The 24782-nt window shown below is 48.1% G+C and overlaps 2 protein-coding genes and 1 long non-coding RNA gene across 19 annotated transcripts in view; all 3 read right to left on the bottom strand.

Moving 5' to 3' along the window:
• The window catches only part of CTNNBIP1 (catenin beta interacting protein 1), a 65207-nt gene extending 61162 nt beyond the window's left edge, over window positions 1-4045 (bottom strand). For 5 of the 12 annotated variants that reach the window (XR_013413859.1, XM_028844611.2, XM_077992473.1 and 2 more), the window contains exon 1: window positions 3777-4045. Coding sequence is in view for 3 of the 12 variants with exons in the window: in XM_015148591.3 (XP_015004077.3) it covers window positions 190-260 (71 nt within the window). In the remaining 9 variants the exon portion in view is untranslated. 12 annotated transcript variants of the gene reach the window in all.
• Window positions 1-24782, bottom strand: part of LZIC (leucine zipper and CTNNBIP1 domain containing) — a 119238-nt gene that overhangs the window by 76787 nt on the left and 17669 nt on the right. Inside the window, exon 8 of one of the 6 annotated variants that reach the window (XR_013408343.1) lies at window positions 5275-5516. The exons of 1 other annotated variant lie outside the window; for it this stretch is intronic. Coding sequence is in view for 1 of the 5 variants with exons in the window: in XM_077975190.1 (XP_077831316.1) it covers window positions 16237-16343 (107 nt within the window). In the remaining 4 variants the exon portion in view is untranslated. Of the gene's footprint in view, window positions 1-5274; window positions 5517-16221; window positions 16344-18631; window positions 18869-22102; window positions 23415-24782 lie in introns of those variants that run through there. 4 more of the 6 variants (XM_077975190.1, XR_013408344.1, XR_013408346.1 and 1 more) reach the window with 4 other exon arrangements.
• Window positions 22005-24772, bottom strand: LOC144336498 (uncharacterized). Its single transcript, XR_013408356.1, has 3 exons — window positions 24263-24772; window positions 23532-23809; window positions 22005-23096 (listed from the first exon to the last, which is right to left on the bottom strand). It is a non-coding gene; the product is annotated as an uncharacterized LOC144336498 (long non-coding RNA).

Here is a 24782-nt window from a genome sequence, read left to right as displayed (position 1 = left end):
AATGCTGGTGGGAGGTAAGAAGCAGACAAAGGCGAAATAATAGTTACTTCAATTTAGCATATACCAAGTGCCAGGTGGTCTTCTGAATATCTACTAGGTATTACTTAATTTAATCCTCCCAACAACTCCATGAGGAAAGTATTACTATTGTACATATGGGGAAACTGAGACACAGAGAGATTAAGTTACCTGCTGAAGATCATGCAGCTCCTGATGGCGGAATCAAGATCCAAACCTGATGGTCTTAGTACAAAGTCCATGGTCTAATTAAGAGCTACACTTCAGGCCGGGCACGGTGGCTCACGCCTCCAATCCCAGGACTTTAGGAGGCCGAGGTGGGTGGATCACCTAAGGTCAGGAGTTCAAGACCAGCCTGACCAACTAGGTAAAACCCCATCTCTACTAAAAATACAAAAATTAGCCAGACATGGTGGTACACGCCTGTAATCCCAGTTACTTGGGAGGCTGAGGCAGGAAAATCGTTTGAACCCAGGAGGTGGAGGGTTGCAGTGAGCCAAGATTGCGCTATTGTGCTCCAGCCTGGGCAACAAGAGCAAAACTCCGTCTGAAAAAAAAAAAAAAAAAAGAGCTACACTTCATATTTGCTAAGTGTCAAGTGACTACTTGGTCAGCACCGCAGCAGCTGTTCCCCACAGGCAGGGATGGAGCGAGCAGATCCATCAAGGAAGGGCTGCCCTGTCATGTGAGCCCTGTGAACAAGAGACTGCTGGGTTTACACTATATTGCACCCCAGATGAGGCGTCTACAGGAAGCACGGTCTGATGAAAAGACAGGGCAGGGGCAGGAGTCTTGGTGCCATGAGATACCCAGGCAAGTCAACCAATATTTGAAGAGTTTACATTGTGTGCAGGGCACTGATTCAGACACCGTGGACGATGCAAAGACAAACCCAGTAGAGATCTGGCCTCAGAAAGCTTAGAGTCACACATGTACACATGGACCTGAAAGAGGGGGTAGAAACTGGCAGACATCATAAGAAAATGCATAAACTGCTATAGGGCTTCAAAAGAGCCAGCTTCTAGGGGCCACAGATGCTTAACCATAAAAGAAGGAGCTGGCCTGGGTAACCCCCAAGGTCCTCTCATTCTGACATGTTCTGACAGCACAGATTTGGAAGAGCATGGAGATCAAGTTTTATTCTGTTTTTGTTTTTTGTTTTTAGACGGAATCTTCCTCTGTCGCCTAGGCTGGAGTGCAGTGGCGCAATCTTGGCTCACTGCAACCTCCAGCTCCCGGGTTCAAGCGATTCTCCAACCTCAGCCTCCCAAGTAGCTCAGATTACAGGCACCCACTATCATGCCCAGCTAATTTTTGTATTTTTAGTAGAGATGGGTTTTCACCATGTTGCTCCTGGTCTCGAGCTCCTGACCTCAGGTGATCCACCCGCCTTGGCCTCCCAAAATGCTGGCATTACAGGGGTGAGCCACTGCACCTGGCCTCATTCTGGTTAACAGCTCATTTGTGGCCAGTGAATCTTTCTCCCACCTACCATGAGAACAGGCCCAATTTCTTGGTGCAACATCTTCCAACAGAAGCAGTCATGTTCCCATTTAAATAATACAACCGGATGTGGGAATGAAACCTGGTGTATTCTGCCCTCCTCCACCTCTAACTGGTTTTTAAACCCACAAACCCTCTCCAATCAAGGAGGCGGGGACCTGTTCTATGAGCACATCGTTATGGGACATCTAACTCTCAGTCTCCAAAGTTTTGCTTTGCAGCTCTCCCAGAGGGAACACACTAATTCCACCTCTTCGTTTCCACTGCCACTGCCCCGATCCCTCAAGCCACCATCATCTCTTGCCAGGTAGCTGCAATAGTCTGTCTCATAACTGGTATCCCTGCCTCCACCTTTGCTCCTTAGAATCCAGTCTCTATACAGCAGCCAAAACAATCTTTGGGAACAAATCAGACTTTATCCTTTCTCTGCTTAAGATCCTGCAATGGCCTCTGTGTTTGGAATAAAATCCTAACTCTTTATTACGACCTACAAAATATTTGTTTTGATCTACAGGTTATTTTTCCCCACCGCCCCCCAAAACGGAGTTTTGCTCTGTTGCCCAGGCTGGAGTGCAGTGGTGCGATCTCGGCTCACTGCAACCTCCCTCTCCCAGGTTCAGGAAACTCTCCTGCCTCAGCCTCCCAAGTAGCTGGGACTACAGGCACACGCCACCACACTCAGCTAATTTTTGTATTTTTAGCAGAGACGGGGTTTCACCATGTTGGTCAGGATGGTCTCAAACTCCTGACCTTGTGATCCACCTGCCTCGGCCTCCCAAAGTGCTGGCATTACAGGCATGAACCACTAAGCCCGCCCTGATCCACAGATTCTTGTATGTAATCTGGCCCCTCTCCACCTTTGCAGCACTTAACACTACCGAAATTACTTTGTCCACTTGTTTGTTTACTCACTTACTATCTGACTTCCCTCCTGTTTAGAATGTCATCTCTAAGGAGGGCAGAAACCGTGTCTGTCTTCACCACTAAAGCCCCAGTACTTAGAATGGTGCCTGGCACACAGTAAATGCTCACTACTGAATGAATGAATCTCCATCCCATAGAGGTGATTTGTATTTACAAGGGAGGACCACGAACTCCACCAGCAAACCGTGAATGACACATTGGCATTTAACAGCCGGCACCTTTATTTATGATCCAAAGACCTACTTTAAATCTGAGGAAGCTGCTGGTATCTCTGGACACTTTAACGGCACAAGAGATCAGTTATCACTTGGGGACACACGCCAGGAACTGGAGCCCAGTAGTTGTAGCAGGGAGCTAAGAGCCACGGCTCCTGAGAACAGAACCTCAAGACAAACCCTGACTTGCCTCCAGGTTCCTTACCCACACAACCTGTGCCTCAATTTACCCAGCAGTTGGCCGGACATGTTTCTCTCAGTTCTGTGAGTGACAGGAGACAAAATAATTCACAGCTGGAGCATACTAAGATCCTCAGATAGGAGGTGCTGCAAGCCACACGTCTCATTATTCATAAAACTCTTGATTTGCTGCCAACACGGCCCCCGCCGCCTTCCCAGGGGCTAACCTGACAACAGGTACTGCTCAGACAAGTTCAGCTCACAAGGCAGAGAGAGGGATGGAGGGCCTAGCAGAGGCTGGGTGTCCAGACCTGAGTGCCTCAGTTACCAGGCTCCAAAAAAAGGAAGGTGGTTGGGGTGGGGTGATGAAAAGGAGGTGAGAGGTGCAGTTTGGGGCTCCAGGTGGTTAATTTTGCAGGTTCGTGCATACACGTCCGCCATCCAAGTGAGACATGTGCCCTCACCAGGTACCTTCCAGGAAGGCTCACCTGGGAGGGGGGAAATCAGGAGACGACAGTTCAATCAAACTACAGAGGGAGGAAGGGCGGCCCAGCGTTTGGTTTGGGGAAATACGGAGAGTGAGAGCCTGGGAGTGGGCGCAGGTGAGGGAAGAGGCAAGGGCCCAGAGGTCGGGAGGGCGGACTGGCGATGACAGCCACCCAGACGCGGTGAGGTGAGCAACAGGGTGGGCGGCGCGGACACCTGTGGAGGCAACCCCCGGGCGAAGGTGAGGGAGGCGGGAGCTGGTCTGCGGCGAGAGGCGGCCAGGCCCAGACCAGGACGCCACGCCGCCGGGGCGGGCAGGGGTCCGAACGGGGTCGGGGGCGCTCTCCGCGGCCCCTCCCCGGCAGACAAAGGGCTGGCCGCTCCCCCCAGCCCCGGCGCTGCGCGACGCGGGCCCGGGCGCTGCAGGCGCGGCCCGGCCTCGGCGCTTACCTGGGCCGCCCGACCCGGCCGGGCCGGCGGGGGCAGCGGGTCCGGGGCGCAGCGCGCGGCGGCCTGTTCCGGGGCGTGCTCAGCCCAAGCGGCCGCGGCGGCGGCGTCAGTAGCAGCAGCGGGAGCGGCCGCCTCAGCCTCCGCCTCCCGCTCCGAGAGTCACCGCGGTGGGGAGGGAAGGAGGCGCCAGGCCGCCGAGGGAGGGACCGGCGGAGGGGGCGGCATCTGGCTCCGCGCGGGCTGCTGAAGCGCGGCGGCGGCAACGCCCCGGAGAGAGGCGGGCGCCGGGGGCCGGGCGCAGGGGCGGGGGCTGAGGGTGGGGAGGTGTCCGGGGCCGCGAATTGGTTAACTCAGCCTGCGGGCGGGGGCTGCACGCTATGGGGCGGGGTCTTGCGGCAAACGTGGACGCTCATTGGGCCCTTCTGAAAGAGGGCGTGACCAGCGGCATAGGGGCGGGGCTATGAGGTGGGCGAAAGGCACAGGGCGCGGGTCGTGAGTGGCTGAATCCTCGCTGAGAGCAAAGGGAAGGAGCGGCCCGGGGGTGGGCGGGGAAGGCGGGGTGGGCGGGAGGAGGAGGCGGCAGCCTGGAGGAGGAGCCGGGTAAGGATGAAGCTGGCGCTGCGGTAAAGCCACTCTGCGTGTCCCTATCTGCTCCAGGAGCACAGTGTTCCGGAAAAATAATGCCCTCTCCCACACACCGGTCTGTGTTTAAAAACGGGAGCAACCAGAATGGGCAGAATCCTTGGTGAGGCCAGTTTACCCAGAACCCCGGAAAATTCTGAAACGGACGAGGTTGCAGAACATTTAGAGGCGTGGTCTTCCTGCGTCGTTGAGCTGGGGGCGTTGCTACCTCTGAGTTTGGGGCCTAACCTGGGATTAACCGAGCCCAGAGAGCCCAGGAATGGGCCTCCGTAGGTCCATTAAACTCAGAAGGTCGTGTGTACTGGTAGTGAGTGCATTTTTTGGGGGAAGGGTGCCCCTGATTAAAATGTTTCTACAGAAAGTCTGGCTGTATTTGGAGAGAGTACAGGGAGAAGCAGCCCATTTTAGGTAAAATGCAAATTGCTTTTAACATCCGCCTTCCTTTTAGAGGGACCTGTATCTTTAAGTGTGGTCTCATTTTCAGCAATTTAAATTACCAGTACACAATGTGACGCTAACCCCAGTTCAGAAGCCCTCCTACCCCACTCTTTCCACAGCCTTTCTTTTTACACCTTTTCTGTGCCATCCTCTTCCACTTCGCTACATTTCTTCCCCTTCCCTATGCAAAAAGAATACGAAGTCCCTTTTTGTTTGTTTATAATATCCACATTACTCTTTACTCATTTGGGGGGTTTTTTTTTGTTTGTTTTTGAGACGGAGTCTCGCTCTGTCGCCCAGGCTTGAGTGCAGTGGCGCGATCTCGGCTCACCGCAACCTCCCCCGGGTTCTGGCGATTCTCCTGCCTCAGTCTCCTTAGTAACTGAGAGTACAGGCATGCGCCACCACTCCCGGCTAATTTTTGTTTTTGTTTTTGTTTTTTTTTGAGGCGGAGTCTCGCTCTGTCGCCCAGGCTGGAGTGCAGTGGCCGGATCTCAGCTCACTGCAAGCTCCGCCTCCCGGGTTTACGCCATTCTCCTGCCTCAGCCTCCGGAGTAGCTGGGACTACAGGCGCCCGCCACCATGCCCGGCTAGTTTTTTGTGTTTTTTTAGTAGAGACGGGGTTTCACCGGGTTAGCCAGGATGGACTCGATCTCCTGACTTCGTAATCCGCCCGTCTCGGCCTCCCAAAGTGCTAGGATTACAGACTCGGCCTCCGGAAGTGCTGGGATTGCAGGCGTGAACCACCGCGCCCGGCCTGCTCACACTTTTTCATACTTACTAGGTCCCCCGCCGGGCGTAGTGGCGGGCACCTGTAATCCCAGCTACTCAGGAGACTGAAGCAGGAGAATCGCTTGAACCCGGGAGGCGGAGGTTGCGGTGGGCTGAGATCGCGCCATTGCACTCCAGACTGGGTAACAAGAGCAAAACTCTGTCTCCAAAAAAAAAAAAAAAAAAAAGGGGTCCCCAAGTGGGTTTCTCCTCCAAGGTCCCCACCTTCAGTAACTGGCACCACTCTACCCAGTTGCTTACACCAGACACTTAAAGTGTACCGTTGACACCACTCTTTCCTTTATTCTTAATTTCCAGTCCATGTTGTTTCCAACTCTAAATGATATCCTTAATCTCTCCACCTCCTACCATCTCTACCCCTCTTTCCCAGTTTAACCTGCCACTAGCTGTCACCTTGACTCCCGCAATAACCCTTCAAGCAGTCTCTCCTTTAGGCTCTCCTTACACCCCCATCCACTGCCCACACAGCAACTAGAGGAAACTTCTTAAAATCTGTCAGACCTGCGCTATTCAACGACTTTTCTTCATTTTCACGAGGAAGTTCAAAGTCCTTAGCGTGGCAACAAGGCCTTGCAGGATCTGGCTACAGCCTGTTCTTGAACCACTTTTGCCAACTGGGCTCTAGCCGCACATGGGCCTTCTCCCTGTTCCTTGATCACAGGGAGCTCTTCTGTGCTTCAGGTCTCCTGATTGTGCTGTTGCCTTGGCCTCGATGGCTCTTTTCCAATTTCTCCCCCACTTCACCTGCCTGAATATTTGGTCTTCTTCCGGGAGACCTCTTAACCTATGCTAGCTTAGCTAACCTATGCTTAAATTTTAGTCCCACAGCATGGCTATAAACTCCAGGAGGGCAAGGGCCATGCCACCAAGAACAATACCTGTATCTAGAAATATTACTGCAGGAACAAAATGAATGTGTAAATACTGCATCCAGTACTTTCCCTTCCATCAGCCAGCCACTCCTACTCCCCTACACTCCCCAGAGCTATCAGTCTTCTCTTCCTTACTCTTCTCTCACTGCATTTATGGTTCGATATTTTCTCCTTTCAGCTCTGGAGAGGGCCTCCATGTGGTCCCAGAACATATATGAGTTATCTTTTTTTTCTTTTTTTGAGATGGGGTCTCCCTCTGTTGCCCAGGATGGAGCGCAGTGGTGCAATCTTGGCTCACTGCAACTTCCACCCCCTGGATTCAAGTGATTCTCCTGCCTCATCCTCCTGAGTAGCTGGGATTACAGGCACCTGCCACCATGCCCAGCTAATTTTTTTGTATTTTTAGTAGAGACGGGGTTTCACCATGTTGGCCAGGCTGGTCTTGAACTCCTGACCTCAAGCGATCTGTCGGCCTCAGCCTCCCAAAGTGCTGGGACTACAGCTGTGAGCCAGCATGCCGGCCTATTAAGTATCTTTAAATAGTTGCTTTCTGGAGCAAAAAAGAAAAAACGCTATTTTTTTTCTCTTTTTTTTTTTTTTTTTTTTCAGATGGAGTCTCGTCACCCAGGCTGGAGTGCAGTGATGTGATCTTGGCTCACTGCAGCCTCTGTGTTGGCTCACAACCCTCTTGTGTTCAAGTGATTCTCCTGCCTTAGCCTTCCTAGTAGCTGGGATTACAGGCGTGCGCCCCCATGCCCAGCTAATTTTTATATTTTTAGTAGAGACAGGGTTTCACCATGTTGGCCAGGCTGGTGTCAGACTCCTGACCTCAAGTGATCCACCCGGCCTCAGCCTCCCAAAGTGCTGGGATTACAGGCATGAGTCACCGTGCCCAGTCAAAAAACTGTTTTCTACAGCAAAGGATAACTATAAGAGTAAAATTTTCAGGCGAAGTATGAAATAACAGTGCAACCATAGCAGGCTGCAGGGAAGGAGAACTATTTTTTATTTATTTAGAGAAGGGATCTCCTTCTGTTACCCAGACTGGAGCACAGTGGCGTGGTCCTAGCTCACTATACCCTAAACTTGTGGATTCAAGCAATTCTCCTGCCTCAGTCTCCGGAGCAGCTAGGGCTACAGGCATGTGCCACCATCCCCAGCTAATTTTTTTTTCTTTTTTTAAGACAGAGTTTTGCTCTGTCACCCAGGCTAGAGTGCAGTGGCACGATCTCGGCTCACTGCAACCTCTGCATCCTAGGTTCAAGCGATTCTCCTGTCTCAGCCTCCTGAGTAGCTGGGATTACAGGCACCCACCACCATGCCCAGCTAATTTTTGTATTTTAGTAGAGACAGGGTTTCATTGTGTTCGCCAGGCTGGTCTCAAACTTTTGACCTCAGGTGATCCACCCGCCTCGGCCTCCCAAAGTGCTGGGAATACAGGCGTGAGCCACCGGACCCGACTTTTTTTTTTTTTTTAAGAGATGGGAAGCCGGGCGCGGTGGCTCAAGCCTGTAATCCCAGCACTTTGGGAGGCTGAGACGGGCGGATCACGAGGTCAGGAGATCGAGACCATCCTGGCTAACACGGTGAAACCCCGTCTCTACTAAAAAATACAAAAAACTAGCCGGGTGAGGTGGCGGGCGCCTGTGGTCCCAGCTACTCCGGAGGCTGAGGCAGGAGAATGGCGTAAACCCGGGAGGCGGAGCTTGCAGTGAGCTGAGATCCGGCCACTGCACTCCAGCCTGGGCGACAGAGCCAGACTCAGTCTCAAAAAAAAAAAAAAAAAAGAGAGAGATGGGGTTCGCCATGTTGCTCAGGCAGTCCTCTTAACTCCTGGTCTCAATCAATCCTCCCACCTCGGCCTCTCAAAGCACTAGGTATAGGCAGAAGAGCTATTTTAAAGCAGTTAGGGGTTTATGGCAACGACTTAAATTTTACTGTATAAGAAAGTCTTCTGCTTATAAGTTGAGCAAATACAAGGTCAGAATGGGTAAATTAATAACTTCCAGGCCGGGCGCGGTTGCTCAAGCCTGTAATCCCAGCACTTTGGGAGGCCGAGACGGGCAGATCACGAGGTCAGGAGATCGAGACCATCCTGGCTAACACGGTGAAATCCCGTCTCTACTTAAAAATACAAAAAAAACTAGCCAGGTGAGGTGGCGGGCGCCTGTAGGTAGTCCCAGCTACTCGGGAGGCTGAGGCAGGAGAATGGCGTAAACCCGGGAGGCGGAGCTTGCAGTGAGCTGAGATCCGTCCACTGCACTCCAGCCTGGGCGACAGAGCAAGACTCGTCTCAAAAAAAAAAAAAAAAACTTCCAGTATTTAGAAAGTGAAAAAATGATCTTTTGCTCTGGTCTCTCTGTTTGCCATCCTGTTTGCATTTGGTATAGCTCTAACTTCTCTGAAGACAGACAATTAAAAGGAGACTAAGTGCACAGCAGACAAAGAGTGTCACAGTCATGTGTCACCCTCTTGTGTTGTGCGTTGGCAAACACTTGTCATCTAATTTTACTTTGGAGATGATAAGGAATTATTAAACACAATGATGAAAGCATTTTGTAGATCGGTGAATATACAGATTTTGTGTCATGAGTGGGGTATGTGCAGCTATGAACATCTGGCTCTCTGCCAGCGTGCCCCCCGAGTGTTAGTCTCTGTAGCATCTGGTGAATAGATCCTCCCCACATCACAGAACCCAGCTTTTATGTGTTTGGGAACAGTATAAAGAAATGATTATTCATTTCTTTGGCTGAGTGTTTTGATCAACCAACATGTCTTCTAAGTGTATTTTGTCTGTGAAGCCTGAAACATTCTAATCACCTAGTAAAGACAAAGCAACATAAGACCTTAATTTGGATCCATATACTCAGCTGATTAGCCTTGAAGCATAGCAGTCTGTTTATCACCTTTTTTTCCTGCTGGTTATTGTCTAATTAAGGACCCAAAAAAATGACCATCCCTAAAAGCAAATAGCCTGTACCCTCTGGAAATAATTAAATAGCTGCCTTCCCCCTCTCTCCCCGGCATATAAATGGCATTTCATAGCTGTAGATGTTGCAATGTTATCAGTGTATTCAGGTGAGACTGAAAAGACCACTCCTGACAAGCAATTCTTTCCTCACCTTATTGAATATAGATTGCCTAGTAGTTTGTTGTTGTAAACAAGCAGTACAGTGTGTTACAATTAAACATATATAACTTTGCTCCTGACTTTCACCATTGTAAGACAGTAGCAATTTTTTTTTTTTTTTTTTGGGTTTTTTTTTTTTTTGAGGCGGAGTCTGGCTCTCTTGCCCAGGCTGGAGTGCAGTGGCCGGATCTCAGCTCACTGCAAGCTCCGCCTCCCGGGTTCACGCCATTTTCCTGCCTCAGCCTCCCGAGTAGCTGGGACTACAGGCGCCCGCCACTTCGCCCGGCTAGTTTTTTGTATTTTTTAGTAGAGACGGGGTTTCATTGTGTTAGCCACGATGGTCTCGATCTCCTGACCTCGTGATCCGCCCGTCTCGGCCTCCCAAAGTGCTGGGATTACAGGCTTGAGCCACCGCGCCCGGCCGCAATTTTTTTTTTTTGAGAAGGAGTCTCGCTCTGTCGCTCTGTCGACCAGGCTGGAGTGCAGAGGCATGATCTTGCCTCACTGTAACCTCAGCCTTCTGGGTTCAAGCAATTCTCCTGCTTCAGCCTTTTCAGTAGGTGAGACTACAGGCGTGCGTCACCACACCGGGCTAATTTTTTGTATTTTAGTAGAGATGGGGTTTCGCCATGTTGCCCAGGCTGGTCTCGAACTCCTGAGCTCAGGCAATCCACCCGCGTCAGCCTCCCAAAGTGCTGGGATTACAGGCGTGAGTCACAGTGCCTGGCCAACAGTAGCAATTTTTAAACTTACCCCAGTTTGAGACCAGCCTGGCCAGCATGGCAAAACCCTGTCTCTACTAAAAATACAGAAATTAGCCAGGTGTGGTGGTGCATGCCTATAATCCCAGTTAATTGGGAGGCTGAGGCAGGAGAATCGCTTGAACCTGGGAGGCAGTGGTTGCATGAGCCAAGATCACGCCACTGCACTCCAGCCTGGGCAACAGACTGAGACTCCATCTCAAAAAAATAAAATAAAAATAATAAAATAATAAACACACCGGCCGGGCACCGTGGCTCATGCCTGTAATCCTAGCACTTTGGGAGGCCAAGGCAGGTAGATCACAAGATTGGGAGTTCGAGACCAGCCTGACCAACATGGTGAAACCCCGTCTCTACTAAAAATACAAAAATTAGCCAGGCATGGTGGCATGCATCTGTAGTCCTAGCTACTCGGGAGGTTGAGGCAGGAGAATCGCTTGAACCTGGGAGGCAGAGGTTGCGGTGAGTCGAGATTGCGCCATTGCACTCCAGCCTGGGCAACAAGAGCAAGACCCCCCTCTCTAAATAAATAAATAAATAAATAAATAAATAAACTGACCCTAGACTATAAACTGTCCTGTTTATACATCCCTTTCATATGTTCATCTAGGGTTTTTTTTTTTTTTTTTTTTTCTGAAATCCTTTGCTATTTGTAACACTGAGGTCTAGCTTGCTGCAGTGTGACAGCCACTTAGATTTTGCATCCGGTCCAGCAGAGACTGCTCTATCTAAATGAACTTTGTGGCTCACTTCCACCTCACTTTCTTCGTTACTGTTCTTTTGGGAAATTACTTCCTGTCCGTCAGCAGTATCTGCCCCAGCTGGTGAATCAGAGGGGGCTCTTTTTTATTGATAATAAACACTAAAGATTGAGGGCAGCAGATCCATCCCCTGGTGTCAGCTAATGAAGAGCCTCACATGAAAGCTTATGCAGAGGGGACAGGCATAGCGTTAATATCCTGGGCTCCAAGATGACACACTCTTCCCTCACATGCTGCCTAACAGATAGTAATGATTATTAATTATTTAAGCAAAGAACATGAGAGCCAACACAGATGGCAAAAAGAAAGAAAGAAAGAGAGAGAGAGAGGGAGGGAGGGAGGGAGGGAAGAAAATAAAGCTGCACCCTAGGATCTTCTGTTGACATCATTTTAATTAGTACAAGCTATGGAGCCAAGGGAAATAGACCAAGATACTTAATAGCAAAAGAATGTTTTTTTTTTTTCTTTTTTTGAGACGGAGTCTCACTCTGTCGCCCAGGCTGGAGTGCAGTGGCGTGATCTCAACTCACTGCAAGCTCGGCCTCCCGGGTTCACTCCATTCTCCTGCCTCAGCCTTTTGTACTTTTTGGTAGAGACAGGGTTTCACCATATTGGCCAGGCTGGTCTTGAACTCCTAACCTCAAATCATCTGCCCGCCTCAGCCTCCCAAAGTGCTGGGATTTACAGGTGTGAGCCACTATGCCTAGCCAACACGCTATTTTAAAAGTTACAACCCCCAAAAGGCATAGGTTTTGTTTTGTTTTTTGAGACAGGGTCTCACTCTGTAACCCAAGCTGGAGTGCAGTGGCATGATCAGGGCTCACTGCAGCCTCCACCTCCCGGCCTCAAGTGATCCTCCCACCTCAGCCTCCCAAAGTGCTGGGATTACAGGTATGAACAACCACACCCAGCCAAAAGGCATAGTTTTGATCTAACTTTCAAATTCTAGCACTATGGTCCATTGGTCATTCTATCACAGTCCAACTTTTCCACATTGTCAACCTCCCTGCAGCTAATGACAGTTCCTTTTATTACCATAGTTTTAATTTTGAATTCAGTAACATTTGGACATCTGACTCTCATTATTACTATAACTCACCTGGCTCTGTGACTAACAAAAGACTGTGTTTCGTTTGTGAGTATCTTTCTGACCTTGTTCCAATATTCATACTACCTTACACTAAGCTCTTAATATTCTTTTCAATTGCACTGATTCATACCTTCTCCTGACCTTTTTTTTTTTTTTTTTTTTTTTGAGACGGAGTCTCGCTCTGTCGCCTAGGCTGGATTGCAGTGGCCGGATCTCAGCTCACTGCAAGCTCCGCCTCCTGGGTTCACGCCATTCTCCTGCCTCAGCCTCCCGAGTAGCTGGGACTACAGGCGCCCGCCACCTCGCCCGGCTAGTTTTTTGTATTTTTTTTTAGTAGAGACGGGGTTTCACTGGGTTAGCCAGGATGGTCTCGATCTCCTGACCTCGTGATCCGCCCATCTCGGCCTCCCAAAGTGCTGGGATTACAGGCTTGAGCCACTGTGCCCGGCCCTTCTCCTGACTTTTGATCAAACATAGCCAGTCTCTTCAGTCAATCACTCATTCAAGGAATATTTATTGAGTTCTTTCCAGGTGCATGGCAGTGTACTAGGCAGGGGATAAAGCAGCAAAGCAGACATACATTGTCCTTGACCTCATAGTGAGTAAGAGACATGATTGAATAATTCATTGCAACTGTAATTAAATGCTAAAAGCTGACATACAAGGGGCTGTGGGACCATACAACTGAGAATCTAACCTTGTAGTAACAGTCAAGGAGAGCTTCCTTGGGAAAGTAATATTTAAGCTTACACTCCAGGTATAAGTTGGAGTTAACTAATCAAAGAGTGGGGAGAAGAGCAAAGCCAACAGTGGGATCAGCCCATACAAAAAAGGTCGTGAGGAGGCAAGAGAACATGATGAGATCAAATGACTGAGAGAAGGCTGGGGGCTGGAGTGCAGTGATGGAGAGAGAGGCCAGACCCAAATCATACAGGCCTTTATAGGTCATGCTAAGCATTTGGTTTTTATTCCAAGAGTAATGAGAATGATTGCAGGGTTTAAATAAGAATATGACGTCATCAGAATTGTATTTAAATAGCTGACTATGGCTATAGCATGGAAGATGGGCTAAAATTGAACAAGAGGAGTATATTAGCCAGCTATTGCTGCAATAATGCTGTATAACAAACCACCTCAAAATATAGTGGTTTTTTTTTTGCTCAGGGGTCTACAAATTGCCTGGCTTCAGGCTGTGAGTTGCCTATGACTCTGCTGAGTCAGGACGGGATCAGCAAGGTTTAGCCACAGACTGGGATTAAATCTGCCTCAAGTTTCCTCCTCCTTGGATTAGACGCTAGCCAGGGCATATTCCTCTTATGATGAATGGTAGAAGAACAAGAGCAGCAAGCCCAATTGTGGAAGCACTTTGGAAAGTCATTGGCCATCTCATCTTACGGCCTAGCCCCAAACAGTAGAGCAAGGAAGTATGTTTTACTCCAGCAGAGAGAGGTATGACTAAAAGTTTTCTGATTCATACTCCAATGTATCAAAGCAGCTATGAGTGAGGCATTTTCCTTTTTTTTTTTTTTTTTTTTTTTGAGACAGAGTTCCTCTGTTGCCCAGGCTAGAGTGCAGTGGCACAATCTTGACTCACTGCAACCTCCGCCTCTCAGGTTTAAGTGATTCTCCTGCCTCAGCCTCCTAAGTAGCTGGGATTATAGGCACCTACTACCATGTCCGGCTAATTTTTTTTTTTTTTTTTTTTGAGATGGAGCCTTGCTCTGTCACCCAGACTGGAGTGCAGTGGCGCGATCTCAGCTAACTGCAACCTCCGTCCCTCCAGGTTTAAGCAATTCTCTGCCTCAGCCTTCAAAGTAGCTGGGATTACAGGCACGTGCCACCAAACCTGGCTAATTTTTTAATATTTTTAGTAGAGACGGGGTTTCACCATCTTGGCCAGGCTGGTCTTGAACTCTTGACCTCGTGTTCTACCCGCCTCAGCCTCCCAGAGTGCTGGGAATACAGGCATGAGCCACCATGCCCAGCCTTTTTTTGTTTTGTGTTTTTTGAGACAAGGCCTTGCTATGTTGCCCAGGCTGGTCTGGAACTCCTGGACTCAAGCAATCCTTCTGCCTCAGCCTCTCAAGTAGCTGGGATTACAGGGCCAAACCACTGTGTTGGGTGTGGCATTTTCCATTCTAATAGAAACCAAGTAAATGGTAGAGTCTACTGCTTTATTCAACCTAAGCCACTTTGCTTTAGCCCCTAAAAAACCTGCTTTAATTTACTCAAGGCCTTTAACATATGTGGTATAAAATTGGTATATTAGGCCGGGCGCGGTGGCTCAAGCCTGTAATCCCAGCACTTTGGGAGGCCGAGGCGGGTGGATCACGAGGTCAGGAGATCGAGACCATCCTGGCTAACATGGTGAAACCCCGTCTCTACTAAAAATACAAAAAACTAGCCGGGCGTGGTGGCGGGCGCCTGTAGTCCCAGCTACTCGGGAGGCTGAGGCAGGAGAATGGCGTGAACCTGGGAGGCGGAGCTTGCAGTGAGCCGAGATCGCGCCACTGCACTCCAGCCTGGGTGACACAGCGCGAGACTCCGTCTCAAAAAAAAAAAAAAAAAAAAAATTGGTATATTATCAGCTTTGAGCATTTAAGGAACAGTTTAGTATCCAGAGCCCAATTTTCTCATTGAGTCTCCGGAGGCAGTATGCATATCATTTCTCGGTGACCAGAAGCACTTGCTGTAATAATAAATGTCACAAGGAGTTTCAGAAACAAATTGTTCCCTTTCTTGCAGTCTCACTTCTGTGTAAACACAAGATAAGGTTATTTCTGTCAGGGTTGGCTCTACCTGCCCCAAAATACTCATTCTTCTCTCTTTTTTTTGAAACCAGGTCTCACTCTGTCACCCAGGCTGGAGCACTGTGGCGTGATCTCAGCGGTCTGCAACCTCCGCCTCCCATGATCAAGTGATCCTCCCACCTCAGCTTTGTGAGTAGCTGAGACTATAGGCGTGTGTCACCACACCCAGCTAATTTCTGTATTTTTTTTGTAGAGATGGGGACTTGCCGTGTTGCCCAGGCTGGTCTCAAACTTCCGAGCTCAAGCGATCCAGCCCCCTAGGCTTCCCAAAGTGTTAGGATTACAGGCATGAGCCACTGTGCCCGGCCAAGAATGCTCTCTCTTCAGCCAATTACTCTGAGGCTACTGATTGTACAGTGGGTTCCAAATGAAAGAAGAGAAAGTCATAGCAGGTCTCAAGTTTATGATGGATGGGTCTGGCATAGTGCTTTGTACTCTCATTAATTATGGGTTTTTGTTTGTTTTTTAGACAGAGTCTTGCTCTGTTGCCCAGGCTGGAGTGCAATGGCGTGATCTTGGCTAACTGCAACCTCTGCCTCCCTGGTTCAACCAATTCTCCTGCCTCAGCCTCCTGAGTAGCTAGGACTATAGGCGTGCATAACCGTGCGCAGCTAATTTTTGTATTTTTAGTAGAGATGGGGGTTTCACCATGTTGGCCAGGATGGTCTTGATCTCCTGACCTCATGATCCACCCGCCTCGGCCTCTCAAAGTGCTGGGATTTTTTTTTTTTTTTTTTTTTTTGAGACAGAATCTTGCTCTGTCGCCCAGGCTGGAGTGCAGTGGCCGGATCTCAGCTCACTGTAAGCTCCGCCTCCCGGGTTCACGCCATTCTCCTGCCTCAGCCTCCCAAGTAGCTGGGATTACAGGTGTGTGCCACCATGCCCAGCTAATGTTTGTATTTTTAGTTGAGACGGGGCCAGGCTGGTCTCAAACTCCTGACCTCAGGTGATCCACCCGCCCCAGCCTCCCAAAGTGCTGGGATTACAGGCATGAGCCACCACACCTGGCCTATACTCTCATTAATTTTTAAATGTAATTTATTATTTGAAGAGAAAAGAAAATCTCTGCCTTTTCCAAAAGTCCTGATTTCTTACATAATGTTCTTGTGCTTGGCTTTAACTTGGGTTCATCCTTTGCTTCCATTTTTGCAGTTACGCATGTATTCACAGCAGGCCCTGGATCTTTAACAGGAAGCTAGTCTTGCTGGGGACATCAGTATTTTTGCTGGGGTGTGAGTCTAGGGGGGAGTTCATGTAACTTGGGGGCAGTCCTGGGGAGCGAAAGTGAACTATTTTTAGCTGACTTCAAGTGGAGGCAATTCACTTAAAGAATTCAAAGGCTTTAGCAATATCTTACATTGACTTTAATGAGTAGCCCGAAATAGCTACAGGCTCCAGGGGGTAGACCGAACCTATTGAGGGCCTCTCCTAGGAGATAAAAAGGTGCTTACATAGCTTGCCTCATGAAGTAGTGTCAGCTTCTTCCCTGCCCCTAGCACAGTGCTCAGCATGGGAGCATTTCTGCTCATCTTATTAATTGGTGGCTAACTATAGACAGAACAGAAAGAGGCACTTATTTCACTAATATGCAGAGCGTTCTTAGGAAAGAGAGGAAGGCAGGCTCACGGAGGAGGATGTAGGCAGTCCTCAAAGAAGCATCCAGGTGACACTTAGGACTTTTAAAAACGGCTTTGAGTAGGCAATTTCCATTTAATTTCTTTTTTCTTTTTTTTTTTTTTTTGAGACGGAGTCTTGCTCTGTCACCCAGGCTGGAGTGCAGTGGCCGGATCTCAGCTCACTGCAAGCTCCGCCTCCCGGGTTTACGCCGTTCTCCTGCCTCAGCCTCCCGAGTAGCTGGGACTACAGGCGCCCGCCACCTCGCCCGGCTAGTTTTTTTGTATTTTGTAGTAGAGACGGGGTTTCACCGGGTTAGCCAGGATGGTCTCGATCTCCTGACCTTGTGATCCACCCGTCTCGGCCTCCCAAAGTGCTGGGATTACAGGCTTGAGCCACCGCGCCCGGCCAAAAAATGCATATTTTAAGATGTTACGCTGGCCGGGCTGGAGGAAGTCGCGCGATCTTGGCTCACTGCAACCTCCCCTTCCTGGGTTCAAGCAATTCTCCTGCCTCAGACTCCCGAGTGGCTGGGATTACAGGCGCATGCCACCATGCACGGCTAATTTTGTTTTTGTTTTTCTTTTTTTTGATATGGAGTCTCACTCAGTCACCGAGGCTGGGGTGCAATGGCGCGATCTTGGCTCATTGCAACCTCTGCCTCCCGGGTTCAAGCGATTCTCCCACCTCAGCCTTCCGAATAGCCGGGATTACAGGCATGAGCCACCACGCCCGGCTTTTATTTATTTATTTATTTATTTATTTATTTATTTATTTGAGATGGAGTCGCGCTCTGTCGCCCAGGCTGGAGTGCAGTAGCGTGATCTCGGCTCGCTACAAGCTCCGCCTCCCGGGTTCACGCCTTTCTCCATTCTCCTGCCTCAGCCTCCCAAGTAGCTGGAACTACAGGCACCTGCCACCTGCTCGGCTAATGTTTTTGTACTTTTAGTAGAGACGTGGTTTCACCGTGTTAGCTAGGATGGTCTTGATCTCCTGACCTCATGATCCGCCTGCCTTGGCCTCCCAAAGTGCTGGGATTACAGGCATGAGCCACCACGCCCGGCCTAATTTTTGTATTTTTGTAGAGATGGGGTGTCACCATGTTGGCCAGGCTGGTCTCGAACTCGTGACCTCAGGTGATCCACCCGCCTCAGCCTCCCAAAGTGCTGGGATTACAGGCACCTGCCACCATGCCCAGCTAATTTTTGGTATTTTTAGTAGACACAGGGTTTCCCCATCTTGGCCAGACTGGTCTTGAACTCCTGACCTCGTGATCCACCCACCTCGGCCTCCCCAAGCGCTGGGATTACAGGTGTGAGCCACCGTGCCCGGCAGATAGTTGTTTTTCATTGTTAGGTCAATTTAGAACACAACTTTCTCACTGTAAAACCTCAACAGTGATGCCGCTATATATCTAAACCTGTATTAATGATAATTGTCTTATTTGGGGGGAAAAGAAAGCTCTATCCAATATCCATTTTAGAAAATTTAACAAAAAAGAAACAATGTGTCTGGCACATATCAGCACTTAGTAAATTTCTGATGAAAAATTAACCTCACAATAAGAGCAGGTAGCAGATAGAAACCTCCCCTACTCCTTCAAGGTAATTACTATAAAATTTTTCAGAAACGTATTTTCTTCTCTTCAATTTCAATACCTAATACCCACCAGGGAGATGCCTATTTTGAGTTTTTCAAATCTAAATGGCCTTAGTGTACACGATTTGTCCAGCACTTTAACAAATTAACCTGGCACAATTTATCTCCCACTCTGGCACAAGTAGTGCCATGGGAGGTCAGATGTGCCTGGCTGGGTTAGAGGTGCCCGGGTGCAGTCAGACTCCCTGAAGAGAGGCCTGTAGGGGGCAGGCACACACTTGCAAAGGATGGTCACGTTGTCTTTCTGAGAATGAAAAGTGGATTTAGGTATGTCCATGCGTACTCCTTTTTTTTTTTTTTTTTTTTTTTTTTGAGTCTCACTCTGTCGCCCAGGCTGGAGTGCAATGGTGCGATCTCGGCTCACTGCAAGCTCCGCCTCCCCGGTTCACGCCATTCTCCTGCCTCAGCCTCCCGAGCAGCTGGGACTACAGGCGCCCGCCACCTCGCCCGGCTAGTTTTTTTTGTATTTTTTAGTAGAGACGGGGGTTCACCGGGTTAGCCAGGATGGTCTCGATCTCCTGACCTCGTGATCCGCCCGTCTCGGCCTCCCAAAGTGCTGGGATTACAGGCTTGAGCCACCGCGACCGGCCTTTTTTTTTTTTTTTTTTTTTTTTTTAACGTAGAAACGGGTTTTCACCCCGTTACCGTTAGCCAGGATGGTCTCCATCTCCTGACCTGGTGATCTGTCTGCCTTGGCCTCCTAAAGTGCTGGGATTACAGGCATGAGCCACCGCACCTGGCCTCTTTTTTTTTTTTTTTTTGAGATGGAGTCTCGTTCTGTTGCCCAGGTTGGAGTGCCGTGGCACGATCTCGGCTCACTGCAACCTCCACCTCCCAGGTTCAAGTGATTCTCCTGCCTCAGTCTCCTGAGTAGCTGGGACTACAGGCGCATGCCACCACACATGGCTAAGTTTTGTATTTTTAGTAGAGATGGGGTTTCACTATGTTGGCCAGGCTAGTCTCGACCTCAAGTGATCCACCTGTCTCAGCCTCCCAAAGTGCTGCGATTACAGGCGTGAGCCACCGCGCCCAGCCCATGTGTACAGTCCTTTATATGAAGTCCTGTTCATGGTATTTTACAGCAGAGGAACAAACCATTCAAAATTCTGGGAGATGGTATGAAAAGAAAGGCTGCAAGGCTGAGGCTAAGGGACTGAGTTTGCCCTGTTTGCTCCAAAAGTAGAGAAATGCTCTTTTTCTGAGTTAATATGAAACAGAATATTTAAATAAATGACTATAAACTCTGAGCACTATAAAACAAATCTAAGGTATAATTTGCCAAGACCTAGAATAAACTCGATGTAAAATTTGAGATGCTAACAGAATTACCCCTCACCTTTTTTCTTTTTTTTTCCTGAGATAGTGTCTCGCTCTGTTGCCAAGGCTGGAGTGCAGTGGCACATTCAAGGCTTGCTGAAGCTTCAACCTCCTGGGTTCAGGCAATCCTCCCACCTCAGCCTCCCAAATAGCTGGGACCACAAACACACACCACCATGCCCAGCTAATTTTTACATTTTTTTGTAGAGATGAGGTCTAGCTATTAATGTGTCATGCAGGCTGGTCTCAAACTCCTGGGGTCAAGCAATACTTACATCTCAGCCTCCCTAAGTGTTGAGATTATAGGTGTAAGCCACCGTGCCCAGCCTAAAATTACCTTCTTTTAAAACAAGATAAAATGGTAAATTACATTTTCTAAGATCATGGCCAAACCATAGTTATTATGATTAGTTAGTCTAATCCAGGCCAAATATTTGGTTTTACCTAAATTATCTGTCTCTCTGATGATCAATGAGGGTAACTACCTCAGTTTTTGCTTTTTGTTTTTCTTTGAGACAGAGTCTTATTCTGTTGCCTAAGCTGGAGTGCAGTGGAGAGATCACAGCTCACTGCTGCCTCAATCTCCTGGGCTCAATTGATCCTTCTGCCTCAGCCTCCTGAGTCACTGGGACTACAGGCATGCACTAGCACGCCCAGCTGATTTTTGTGTTTTTTTGAGACGGAGTCTCGCTCTGTCGCCTAGGCTAGAGTGCAATGGCATGATCTCGGCTCATTGCAACCTCCACCTCCTGGGTTCAAGCTATTCTCCTGCCTCAGCCTCCCGAGTAGCTGGGACTATAGGCGCGTGCCACCATGCCTGGCTAATTTTTTGTATTTTTACTAGAGATGGGCTTTCATCGTGTTAGCCAGAATGGTCTCCATCTCCTGACCTCATGATCCACCTGCCTCAGCCTCCCCAAGTGCTGGGATTATAGGCGTGAGCCACCATGCCCGGCCTAATTTTTGTATTATTTTGTAGAGATGGCGTTCTGCCACATTGCCCAGGCTGGCTCAGTTTTCAATTTGGCCTGGTTAATGAGTACTGAAGGAATAATGTTGGGGAAAAAACAACAACAACAAAAAAACAAAATTAAGCTCCTTTAGTAGTAAAGAATAGCCTCATGTAATATGACAATTTAGTGGTGACAAAAAAATAGTACCTGACCTGCTAAGATGTTTTACAGGAAATAGACAAGGTAGCAGAAACTGTCAAACCTATTTAAGTCATAACTGTAACAGCTCAGCAGAGGGTTTTGCAGGGGGCTTCAAAAGTTCAGTTACAGTCACCAGAGACTGAGGCAGAGGATCCCTCGCTGATGTATAATCTCAGAAATAACCCTTACCACCGGGCGCAGTGGCTCACGCCTGTAATCCCAGCACTTTGGGAGGCCGAGGCGGGCAGATCATCTGAGGTCGGGAGTCTGAGACCAGCCTGGCCAACGTGGAGAAACCCCATCTCTACTAAAAATACAAAAAAAAAATTAGCTGGACGTGGTGGCGCACGCCTGTAATCTCAGCTACTCGGGAGACTGAGGCAGGAGAATCGCTTGAACCCGGGAGGTGGAGGTTGTGGTGAGCCGAGATTGTGCCATTGCACTCCAGCCTGGGCAACAAGTATGAAACTCCGTCTCAAAAAAAAACCAAAAAAACAAAACAAAACAAAAACAAACAAAAACCCTTACCAGCATTATCTTCATTCTAAAAAACAGACAGAAAAACTTGATGGCTCTCCTTGACTTCTTTTATAATAAATGATATTTTTGCTGATTTATTTTTAATTGTATTCAACTGCCTGAGGCTGTAAGCAGTAAGCAGTGTGATCTCCTGGTAGAAAAATAACCAAGCATTTAGGAAGCTTCCAGTTGACAGCCTCAGACCTCTCCACTTTGCTGAAGCTCTGCAACAGTATCGACTTTCCATTGTGAACTCTTTTTTTTTTTTTTTTGAGACAGAGTCTCCTCTGTTGCCCAGGCTGGAGTGCAGTGGTAAGATCTCGGCTCATTGCAACTTCTGCCTCCCAGGTTCAAGTGATTCTCCTGCCTCAGCCTCCTGAGTAGCTGAGATTACAGGCACATGCCACCACACCTGGATAACTTTTGTATTTTTAGTAGAGACGGGGTTTCACCATATTGGCCAGGCTGGTCTTGAACTCCTGACCTTGTGATCTGTCCGCCTTGGCCTACCAAAGTGCTGGGATTAGAGGCGTGAGCCACGGCGCTCAGCCGACAGTTTTAATATACATACTAATGCTGGAAAACATTTTGGGAGGCAAAGAAGAATATTCACTGGTTCACTGGTCTTAGCAATAAATATAATAAAAAAGAAAAACATGGACAGGAAGGTGGTTGAAAGGCTCTAGGCAAAATGGTCTGGGTTTATTTTTTTCTGTGATAATTTCAAATTATCCATCATTCACTGTAATAAGATACCATTTCAGTGGTGGAGTTGCATAGTCTTTTATTTTTCTAAAGATGACCATTCCATGTTTAATGTCTTCAGAGAAGATCTAAAAATCAAAGTTAACAACCCATTTGTCCCAACTCCAACTCTTCCTGGGAACAATTCCTCATTCTGTTACTCGATTTCTTCCTTTACCACCCACATAAAATATGTCTTACTGCTCACAGGATCAAAAGAAAACAAAACAAAACATTGAAACATCAGAGTTGTTTAAAACACTAGATTTCATTCAATGGTCCAACTGGACACTTGCACATCAGAACTTATTTCTGCTTCAGCTCTAGTTCTTTGAGAAATACAATAATTATTTTTAAAATATTAGCCTGACACAAGAATGTTGAAAAGTTAGCTGCCTTAGCATTATTGCTGCCTATAATCTCCAAAGATCTGAACACCTAGAAGATTAAATGTAGCAAGAAGTAGAAGAGAAACACAGTTTGTTAAGTCATTTAATAACTATAATTGCATAGAATTTACTCACTTTTCAAATACTTATTCTGAATGAATACCAAATTTGTGAAACAAAATATATCCTGTGGTGCTTAGAATGGTTGTTACATGTTGAGTTAGCTTTCCAAGTAAACTTTATCTGCATTAACAGAGGGGAATGCACAATAATCCTATGACATAGGCCCTATTATCCCCACTGAATAGAAGAGAAAAGGAGGCTCAAAAAGATTAAGTAACCCACAAAAGGTCACACAGCTATGACTATCAGTGTCCTGTTGGGCACTGCAAACTAGGCCACTTTTAAAGTAAGATAATTTTATTTTATTTTATTTTATTTTTTTTGAGACGGAGTCTCGCTCTGTCGCCCAGGCTGGAGTGCAGTGGCCGGATCTCAGCTCACTGCAAGCTCCGCCTCCCGGGTTTGCGCCATTCTCCTGCCTCAGCCTCCCGAGTAGCTGGGACTACAGGCGCCCGCCACCTCGCCTGGCTAGCTTTTTGTATTTTTTAGTAGAGACGGGGTTTCACTGTGTTAGCCAGGAGGGTCTCGATCTCCTGACCTCGTGATCCGCCCATCTCGGCCTCCCAAAGTGCTGGGATTACAGGCTTGAGCCACTGCGCCCGGCCTAAAGTAAGATAATTTTAAATTGAGTGCTGTTACTTACAAAATGAACACAATGTGATAATTGACAAAATATTTCACTGACACTGGACTTATAGAAAGTTTAAGGAAAACCAAGATTAAGGATTCCAGATTCAGATGTCTCTATCTTTTTTTTAGACAGGGGTTTCACTTTGTCACCCAGGTTGGAGTACAGTGGCGTGATCTCAGTTCACTGCAACCTCTGCCTCCCAGGTTCAAGTGATCCTCCCACCTCAGTCTCCTGAGTAGCTGGGACATCACAGGTGCATGCCATCATGTCTGGCTAATTTTTATATTTTTTTTAGAGACAGGGTTTCACCATGTTGGCCAGGCTGGTCTCAAATCCTGAGTTCAGGCGATCTGCCCACCTCTGCCTCCCAGAATTCTGGGATTACATGCGTGAGCCACTGTGCCAGGCCTTAGGTCCCTTTCAAATACATGATATTCCTAATTTTCCTGATCTACTATTGCAGGGGAGGGGAAGAATCTTCTTCCTTTTTTTTTTGAGACCGCGTCTCGGTCTGTCGCCCAGGCTGAAGTGCAGTGGCGCGATCTCGGCTCACTGAAACCTCTGCCTCCCAGGTTCAAGTGATTCTCCTGCCTCAGCCTCCCAAGTAGCTGAGACTACAGGAACACGCCACTATGCCTGGCTAATTTTTGTATTTTTGTAGAGATGGGGGTTTCACTATGTTGGCCAGGCTGGTCTTGAGCTCCTGATCTTGTGATCCGCCCACCTCAGCCTCCCAAAGTGCTGGGATTACAGACGTGAGCCACTGTCCCTGGCTGGTGGTGAGAAATCTTCTATGGCTTAAAAAACAAACATAGGCTGGGTGTGGTGGCTCAGGCCGGGCACTGTGGCTCACGCCTGTAATCATCCCAGCACTTTGGGAGGCTGAGGCAGGTGGATCACCTAAGGTCAGGAGTTCAAGACCAGCCTGACCAACATGGAGAAACCCCATTTCTACTAAAAATACAAAATTAGTTGGGCGTGGTGGCACATGCCTGTAATCCCAGCTACTTGGGAGGCTGAGGCAGTAGAATCGCTTGAACCTGGGAGGCAGAAGTTGTGGTGAGCCGAGATCACGCCATTGCATTCCAGCCTGGGCAACAGAGTGAAACTCTATCTCAAAAAACAACACAACAACAGACATAGCAATTCCATTCCTACGTATACACCCAAAAGAATTGAAAACAGGTATTCAAACAAATATTTGTACACAAATGTTCACTGAAGCATTATTCACAATAGCCAAAAGAAGGAAACAACCCATATCATCAACAGATACCGGATAAACAAAATATGATATCCATACAACAGAATATAATTTAGCCATAAAAAGGAATAAAGTAGTGATACATGCTATAATGTTGATTAACCTTGAAAATATGATGATGTCTGGGCGTGGTCATTCACACCTGTAATTCCAGCACTTTGGGAGGCCGAGGCGGGTGGAACACCTGAGGTCAGTTCAAGACCAGCCTGGCCAACATGGTGAAACCCTGTCTCTACTAAAAGTATAAAAATTAGCCAAGCATGGTGGTACACACCAGTAATCCCAGCTACTTGGGA

This window comes from Macaca mulatta, chromosome 1 (assembly GCF_049350105.2).
Source record: "Macaca mulatta isolate MMU2019108-1 chromosome 1, T2T-MMU8v2.0, whole genome shotgun sequence".
NCBI lineage: Eukaryota > Metazoa > Chordata > Mammalia > Primates > Cercopithecidae > Macaca > Macaca mulatta.
The sequence above is the reverse complement of the archived record's forward strand: the minus strand, read 5'-3'. Positions and strand labels throughout refer to the sequence as shown.